This window comes from Chaetura pelagica, unplaced genomic scaffold (genome assembly GCF_000747805.2).
Source record: "Chaetura pelagica isolate M959 unplaced genomic scaffold, ChaPel_1.0 scaffold80, whole genome shotgun sequence".
Taxonomy (NCBI): Eukaryota; Metazoa; Chordata; class Aves; order Apodiformes; family Apodidae; genus Chaetura; species Chaetura pelagica.
The window spans coordinates 719,781-728,829 of NW_009951946.1; the positions used below are offsets into that span (position 1 = coordinate 719,781).

At 37.7% G+C, this 9,049-nt stretch overlaps 1 protein-coding gene across 1 annotated transcript in view; it reads right to left on the minus strand.

Moving 5' to 3' along the window:
• Positions 1–405: 405 nt before the first annotated feature.
• The window catches only part of MAP7D2 (MAP7 domain containing 2), a 110,004-nt gene continuing 101,360 nt past the window's right edge, over positions 406–9,049 (minus strand). The window contains exons 10-17 of the mRNA XM_009997262.1: positions 8,609–8,735; positions 7,155–7,359; positions 6,903–7,007; positions 5,599–5,652; positions 4,323–4,401; positions 3,413–3,599; positions 1,527–1,806; positions 406–944 (exon numbers count right to left, since the gene is read on the minus strand). Coding sequence (XP_009995564.1) covers positions 1,557–1,806; positions 3,413–3,599; positions 4,323–4,401; positions 5,599–5,652; positions 6,903–7,007; positions 7,155–7,359; positions 8,609–8,735 — 1,007 coding nt within the window. The 3' untranslated portion in view covers positions 406–944; positions 1,527–1,556. The remainder of the gene's footprint in view (positions 945–1,526; positions 1,807–3,412; positions 3,600–4,322; positions 4,402–5,598; positions 5,653–6,902; positions 7,008–7,154; positions 7,360–8,608; positions 8,736–9,049) is intronic.

Genomic DNA, 9,049 nt, shown 5'->3' on the forward strand with positions numbered 1-9,049 from the left:
TATTTCTGCTGCAACATTTGCATATTGTTTTGCTGCTGACTGAATCTTGTTTTGTTGAGCCTATAGGAAGCCAAAATACTTCTCCACATGATAGAAACCCTGCTAGTATTAATCAAGTGTCTGCATCTTCAAAAGATTAACATGTTATCTCACCCTCCCGACCACTCGACTTGTATCTACTACAGCTATTCTATATATATTAAGGGATTATACTAGGCATTTTGCCTGCTTTGTTTGCAAGTGTTACACAAGTATGTTTTTAAACACATAGTTGATAGTCGCTCCCGGACTAATTGATATTAACCAGTAAGTGCCACTAGTGACTACAAGTGTCAACATAACCGTAATGGGGTAACTCCCACACTCCACAGTCAGTAAGAAGGCTCTTTTGAATCCAGCAGCTGGATATTTTTCAAGCCTCTTCAGCTATAGTTTTGAATTATACACCTGCATAAAAGCTGCCAGTAACTCCTTATTAAAGACAAAAAAAGATAGGCACAAAACTGAAGTACAGAGTATTATTTCATTTCAATGCACCGTGGGCGAATCTCATCATTATTTACAAGAAAAAGATGTCTAAGTAGAGGTATGATAAAGCTTAAGGAAGAATCATTTCAAAATAAAATGCACAGGAAAAAAATCACAGTGAAGTGCTTAGATGAATTTTAAATTAACAGAAAAAAAAAAAAAGTGCTTTATTAGCAGCTAAAGCTCAAATTCTAATGCATACTCAGTCTTCCCTGAAACCACTGAGGCTCGAGATCACTGGTTTCTGCCAAAAGCAGCTAGTTATTAAATATATTCCCCGGGAAGACAAAGTTATATTAAGCTCTGATGAGTTGAAATCCAGTGTTCAAGGACTGTAGAAGCTTTTTCAAGTGACAAGCTCATATTTTACTGTCAGTAGCATCACAGGGATACACATCTTCCACAGATTGCTACCTCTGTCAATTAAAAGAAGAGAGAGAAGAATATTAAGCCAGCTATGCAAAGTAAGTGACCTCAGTTTTGTAATTTAAAATACACTTTTTCAGGAAAATTGACCATGACATTGTACTTAGAAACTGCCACTAAAAGCCTATTATGATTTTTTCATATTGTTTGCAGGCTTCCTAGGACAAATGACCCTACGCTGTGCTGCAAGTATTTACAGCAGCAGCAGCAAAGAAAAAGCAGTAACAATACCTACTATTTTCTAGGGTGGTCCCACTTTTACCTGCTTACTTCACGCAAACAGGTTCCAAAGACTTACAGGAGAAATGCTGTATTAAACATGACATTCTGAATGGATAAAGGAAATGTTTCCATTTAGCTGATGTTATAGGTTGCTATGATATGCTCAGTTTGCATGATGCCAATTTACAAAGAGCTCCAAATATGAAAGATTATGCTGAATGTAAATATTCAGATGATCAGATTTCTTCCTCTCTCCACATATGCTGTTTATAATTGTTGCATTTTTCTGGGAAGCTCAAAAGTAATCACAGCAGTTTATCATATCTAAGATCTTTATCACAATACTGTACCTTTACCTGTTCTCCTGAAAAGTGAGGTTGTCAACAGATAGAATTAAGTGTATTTTCCTGTCCTGGACTGTTAAATCCCTCAATCAAGTTTTTGTTACAGTCATCTAGGCTAATGGTGTCACTGGACATCTTGGAGTATGTAGCTTGGCCTGTGAAGTCCAAGAGATCTTCAAGAGCCTTGGCATTACTTGTCCCATTTTGGTCCAAAGAAACACCAGGCATGAGTTCATTCATGGGTGAATATTCAGGGATAGAGATAAGTTCTTCTTTTGAAACTGGGCTATACAAAAGATAAACAGAGGAAGATGCAGAATAAGAGGTGTGTAGTTTTTCATTAAGTAATACATACATTCAAAACTACTACTTAAGGCCAGCTGAAGCAAGCTTTTACCTAGAGTATGTTGCAGTCCAAACCAAAAGAGGTTGCCCTGTTCAGGATGAAAGGGCATACCTCATCCATATTCCTTAAAGATTAAGGTTTGCAGTAGGTGTGTGATGTGAACACTCATCTCCTAAAAACACACTTCTGGTAGTTGACTGTCCACTCATTGTTTCAGTCCCTGCACCATTTTGTTACTTAAATGTTTATTTCATCTTGCAAATTTTTGTACTGACCCAGCAAACATTTACCTACAGCACTCAAACTTTACAACTTAAACAAAAAGTTGTTTCTTAGGACCTTATGATGTATCTCAGACACTAAAAATCCTAGAATTTAATTTCAGAAATTCTGCTATCATCTAATGCTTTGCTGAGACTAATAAGGCTACTGCATTTCAGTCTGGAGAAGAGAATGGCAGAGGAAGGACTTCACTAAGATTTCTAAAACCACAAAAGAGGGGTGGATGAGTTGAGGGCAAAACTACTGCAACAAAAAACCTAGAGGGTGCTCAATGACAATAATAAAAGACTAGGTTTAACACCTATCAAATAATGTAGTTTACCTAGTGACGCTGTACTGTGCGTGTAACTTGCTGCCAGATGAGGTCCTGGATGCAAACATGATCAGCAGGTTGAAAAAGTAGTTAGATAAACTCATGGGCACCAGGTCCATCAGTGGGTATTTCAAAAGGTAAGGCAGAGTTGTGCCCTCTAACATCCCTATGACATTTCGGTGTGGTCTTGGGTTGTAGAAAGTGGTGGGCTCAGTCGCTCCCCTAACTTTTTCTTATTGATACTCCCTGCAGCCAAATAATGAGCTAGATGGACTTCTAGTCTGTCCTAGTAGGGTATTTTGTACATGTTTATGCAGATTTACTGGAAATACTGAACAGTATGAGAGGTTAAATTGGCATCCTGATTAAGGAAGCACAGTATAAAAATTTCATGTTTGAAATTCAGAGCTAGCTTTCTCATAGCAGCCTCAGATTACCAGCTTCCTTCTTCCCTGAAAGTCTTTCCATCAAAATCCAATGGTATTTAACACAAAGTTATTTACTGAGTTCCACAAATTTGTTCAAGTACTTAACATTCTAAATTATTTTTTTTCTTTATTCTGTTTGTATGGAGGGGGAAAAGCTCATGCATCATAGCTACGCAGTCTTGACACAAATTAAAAAGGTGACATCTGGCAACATATACAGTAGCTTCTTTCACAGAACAACCTGAAAGGTTGGCAAACTTATATGGACTCCATAAGTAAAGACTGTAGAAGGATCTCAGAGCCTTCCCTCCCCAGCAAAAATGTGAAAGTGAGATGAGGTTTTGTTGACTCTTCGCTGAAATAACCAATTTGTATCTTGACAGGAGAGGAGTATACTAAGCAGAGACCCGAGTGCCACGTTGTGGGGCAGGTGAGAAGTAAGGCAGTGAAGTATCACCAAATGAAACAGAAAATGTTGTGTCTCTCTAATATGAATTGCACAATTTCTAGATATGGTCTGTACCTCACATCCATGGACTGAACCTCATCTGTTGAATCGTCCATGCTGTTAGATTTCCCATCAACAGCTTCCAGCTGAATAAGTCCTGGAACTGACTTTAGTCCATTAGCAACTACAGCTTGGGAAGGGATTACAGAGGCAGCACTTTCTAAGCTTTTATTTTTCAGGCAGGTTGCCAATCCATTGATCTCTATAAAAGAAGGTTAGAAATTATGACAGTAGCAACTTCTTAATTAAATATAGGTAAAAAAACCCCAAAACAATCCACAAATGCTATTAAGTTACAGATTGAGTAGAAAGGAAGACTGACAATGCAGTAGGACTTGGTTTCATCTATGACTCACCATATTATACTGCCAATTCCCTTTTCCACTCTAAAATTGCTCTTTATGCTACATTTTTTTAATATGAAGGAATAGGAAGGTAATTTTTTATCTTTTATGTCATGTTCTAAACGCCTTAGCCTGGGAAAGTAAACAAAATACAGAAAAATTCCAGATACGTATATTTTATGCAAGAATTCTTTAAACACGTTTTTCTCATCAAGTCAAAATAAACTTAAGATACACATCAATGCTATAAAGAACTTGCAAGCTTGCTCGCATGAAAAAAATTTCTACCTACAAAATTTGAATGCTGATTGCAGCAACCAAACCTCATGGCAGACTGGAACTTCTCAATTACAGAAATGTTATGTCAGGAACTAAAATGGAGGAGAAACTTGCTTCTGCTTACATGGCAAAACAAAGCTAAGTCTCCAGTTTCTCACATTTGTTGCTGACACAGATGTAGCTGTTCTTTTTGAGATGAAACCAAATAACCTGTGAGAACACACAGTGCTCTGCCTGAGATTACAAAACTCTGAAAAGAACCAACTGTGGAAACAGGTGTAGAAAAATATGGCAATTTTTACCTGGCTGGTTGAGAACAAGGGTCTTTGGTTGCTTTTCCACATTCAGAGTTGATGGTACCTCCAGTTTTGGCTCTTCCTTCTGTAATCAAGAAATGAGTCAACTGTTAACCTTCATGGACCTGATTGAACTTGAAACCTGTGAGACTGCCCTGGGCCACAGACTGGTCAAAGGTCACAGACCTTTGGAGGATTTTATTCCCCTTTTTCATTAAGCATAGGATTTATTTTCTTTCTCAAGTACAAAAACAACAAAAAAACATTCTCTGAAAGTAACTGAAGAAACAGTTTCCTTAGTAGAAAACTCAGAAGTGAAAACTTGACTCTCTGTTACTTCCTAGTGGACACAATGGCCTTGTTCTCAATCCTACATTCCTGGCAAGCTTAACACAGAGAGAGCAGTAACTCATTCACTGGCTGGTACAAAGCAGGAGAAGATACATCACAGCAGCAAACATTACAGCTCCAGCATCCAGGCACGTGCTGTTGCCACCTTGCTAGATAGCGAGGCAGGTAAATCTAGGACAGTTGCATAAATCTGCCTCTCTGTAGCAGTGGCACAACAACTGTGACACAGTAACAGTCATTCTCAGTTCAAAATACAATGAAAATGTGTATATAGAGTGTACCTAAGTATACCTACTAGAATGGAAATAATCTAGAGTTTAATTTTTACACATGGGTTATAAAACAAAAGAAAAAAACCTTGAAACTATGCACTGTTTCATACCTTTATTTCTGGTGTTTCACTCCTCCTTGTTCTCTTCATTATTTCCTCTATTCTCTAGAAATCAAAATAAATCAGATGAGAAGGCAGACGGAATATTTAACACAAGGGAATGATAAAGGGGGAAAAAAAAAAGACAAAAAGAACGGCTTTACTGTCATGACCTCATCCCTGCCTGTCTTGAAAATGGGAGAATAAGTAAAAAAAAAAATTAAAAAAAAAAAAAAAAGAGAAAATGGCTGGTACAAAGCAGGAGAAGATACATCACAGCAGCAAACATTACAGCTCCAGCATCCAGGCACGTGCTGTTGCCACCTTGCTAGATAGCGAGGCAGGTAAATCTAGGACAGTTGCATAAATCTGCCTCTCTGTAGCAGTGGCACAACAACTGTGACACAGTAACAGTCATTCTCAGTTCAAAATACAATGAAAATGTGTATATAGAGTGTACCTAAGTATACCTACTAGAATGGAAATAATCTAGAGTTTAATTTTTACACATGGGTTATAAAACAAAAGAAAAAAACCTTGAAACTATGCACTGTTTCATACCTTTATTTCTGGTGTTTCACTCCTCCTTGTTCTCTTCATTATTTCCTCTATTCTCTAGAAATCAAAATAAATCAGATGAGAAGGCAGACGGAATATTTAACACAAGGGAATGATAAAGGGGGAAAAAAAAAGACAAAAAGAACGGCTTTACTGTCATGACCTCATCCCTGCCTGTCTTGAAAATGGGAGAATAAGTAAGAAAAATAATTAAAAAAAAAAAAAAGAGAAAACACCTGGGAGCTGGCTTTCATGTATCAGATCTCACAGAACATTACTTTTGCAGTAGATGCAATTTAGAGACAAACATTTTAATATCAGGTGTTTACAGTTATGTGTTCTGCTTGGGCCTGGAACAAGATATTTAATTAAAACAAACAGCAATTATTTTCATCTATTTTTTTTTTTTCAGTTATTGTGAAATGGTCCCTTTAAAAATAGTTGGGCTTTTTGGAATGGAATAGTAAAATTAAATATCTGAATTATTCTTCCCAGAAACGTGTAAGGCATTACCCTAAAACACTTCCCCCCCCCCTTTATTTGTTCATTAAAAAAAAAAAAAAAATCTCCCAATCAACTTTGTCTGTTTGCATTACTGTGAAAGGAAACTTTCAGATTTAAAGACACTTTGGGTTGGTATTTTAATCTGCAAATGCTGGCTCAGTGGTAAACAGTTAAAACTATCATATTGGAATAACGTATATGGAAAGATAGCCTTTTATAACCAGACAGAGGTTCTGCAGCTCTGCTGTTGTTCTCTTTTCCCTGCCACAGACCTACAGACAAAGCTGAGTTATGCAGCTCCAGCCTTTTCCTTGTGTGGTAGTGGCCAGACAGCCCTGCAGCCTCTGCATAATGCAACCAGAGACAAGCCAGGTGGGAGAAAACCTGTTTGTTAATCATATTCACTTTCTCAATTAATGACATGGAGCTTTTGTTGAGTAAGTTTGAAAACAAAGTCACTCACTTTCCTCAATAGTCTGTGATGTCCTGGGTTGGGCAGCAGTCAATGTTTGCCTTGGCATGCTATTCCCTGTTTTTCTCAGGCATCTACCTTTGTGGGCAGAGGCTAATTCTGTGTTTGTTCAGTACCCAGTAGAAAGTTTTTTGCCTTAGGCAATTCCACTTTGTTACAAATTGTGATGTCCACATTCCCCTACCGTGCAAGTAGCAAATACTAAATTATGCATAAATATCAATCTGCAATCCGTCCAGATTATTATTTCTACATACTACTGGGTACTTCCTGGGTTGTGTATTTTAACAAGAAATGAAATAATTCTCCTAAATGAGACGTAAATATCCACCTTCTTCCGCTCCAGTCTTTCTTGCTCAATTTGCTGCATGATTTGTTCCCTTTCAAGACGAAGTTGTTCAGCTGCCTCACGGGCTTTCGTTTCTGCTTCTTCCCTCTAATCAAAATGTGTAAAACAAGATAGGGCCATTATTTATTTCAAGCAGATTACCAGATATTAGAAAGCATTTATTTGTATGTATATATAAATATATGTATACAGATATATGCATATAAAGTTTCACACCTGTGTCTGAGGTTGTACCTGTTTCTCAAGTTTGGCTTGGAGCTCTTTTTCTTGCTTTTCTTTTAGCATTTGTTCTTCCTCAGCTCTTCTTCTGGCTTCCTCTTCTGCCTTTTTTCTAGCTGCTTCTTCTTCACGTTTTCTTTCCTCTTCCTTCTTACGAGCTTCCTCCTCTAGACGAAGTCTTTCTTCTTCTGCCTTTCTTTTCTGTTCCTCTCTTTCAAGCCTGCAAAAAATGTAACACTGTTTAAAAGGTTCACTTTGTTTACCATGAATCCTATTGCATGCATGGCAGGCACCAGCAGTAACTGACACTGACTGCATCAGTGCACATTTTAATGAAATACGCCAAGATACAGCAAAGAGGTTGAGCACATGCCTGGAATCCAGGTTGTTATAAAACTTTTATTCCAATCTTATTTTTGCTGCCTAAAATATTTCCTAGAAATTATTATTTCCCTTGGCAAAAACAGGTGTCAAAGAAAAGAAAACATTTCAATTCTAATTTCAATTAGAACCACAACAATAAAAGCAACCCTTTTCTCCTGTACTTGACATCCAGAATGCTGATATCTACAAACAAGCAAGTACTGTTTTTCCTTCATTTCAGCCAAAGATAAGCAGATTGGATGAGTAGCAGCAAAGTTCACAGAACACAGTGGTACACTAGGAAGAGTGACTCTAAATTGTACCTGTGTGGTTCCCTGGCCCACTCAGGGACATCACACTCCTTTGTCACCACATTCAGAAGCTGCTTTGACAACATCAGTCTTATCCTTGCACATCACAGATTCAGGAAATACTTCTCAATTTCCCCTCCCTGCCATATTTTCGATAAGAACAAACAAACTTGAATTTGGACATGCAGATTTAGTGAATTACTATTTAGGGGTTTGAAACAAGGGCATAATTTGCTGACATTTGCATCCAGCATCCAATGTAGAGAACAACCTAAAAGCTTGCTCCCAGATCAGAGGCAGAATTTCAGTGCTTAGACATAGCAAGCTTCCTTGTGCCCATACTCTTAAAGCCCTCAATTGCTTGCAACAGAGCAGAGCAAGGAGAGAAGCTTCAGGTTAATTTGTTGAAAGATACAAGCCTTATCATTTAAGGTATATACTACACTACTGCAAGACTTTCTTCTACATGAACTAGCCCACTTAAAACTGCCTGAAATGTGGTTTTTTTTAGAAAATAAATTATTTCAGGTATTCCCACACTGCAGTGTGGAAAAACCTGAAGTATTTTGATGAGTAATAAGTTTCTTCAGGCTCTTAAAAAGACCAAATTATTATTTGCTACCTTCACTAGTTATAAAGACTGCAAAAGGCACTAATGGATTATGGGTCCAAACTGAAATAAATCAACACTTACATGTAAGCTCCCACCTTGATTCTAAAACTACGATAGTTTCAAGCATTTTCAATGATACAGGTTAAATTATTGGGCAATATTTTTGAGAAATGAACAGATACCTCTCCCGTTCTTCTTTTTCCTGTCTCTCCCTTTCCTCTTGTTCTTTTTGCAGGCGGGCCTGTCGTCTTTTTTCAGCTAGAATTTTTGAGGCTTCTTCTGCATCAGTTGTTCCTGCTGTGATCTTCCCTAGAAGATTATCAAGGATGGAAAGTTAGGCAGGGAAATGAGAGTGCTCAGGATTTCCACACTCACACAGAGGCTAAAATGGGCCTGGTGCATGCTGACATGACACCTTTGCTTTCAGAAACATACCTCAGCATTTTCAGCTGATAGAATATGGAAGAGATAAGGTCTTTTCATCCATGGATAACCCCAGTGAAAACTATCTATCTACTGGTTCCAGTACGTATCTTTACACATTCTAAAAAGCCCATGACTGAGCAGCTTCACAAAAAAAACCCAAAACAAACAACACCCTAGAACAGTTCATCACTGTTGAA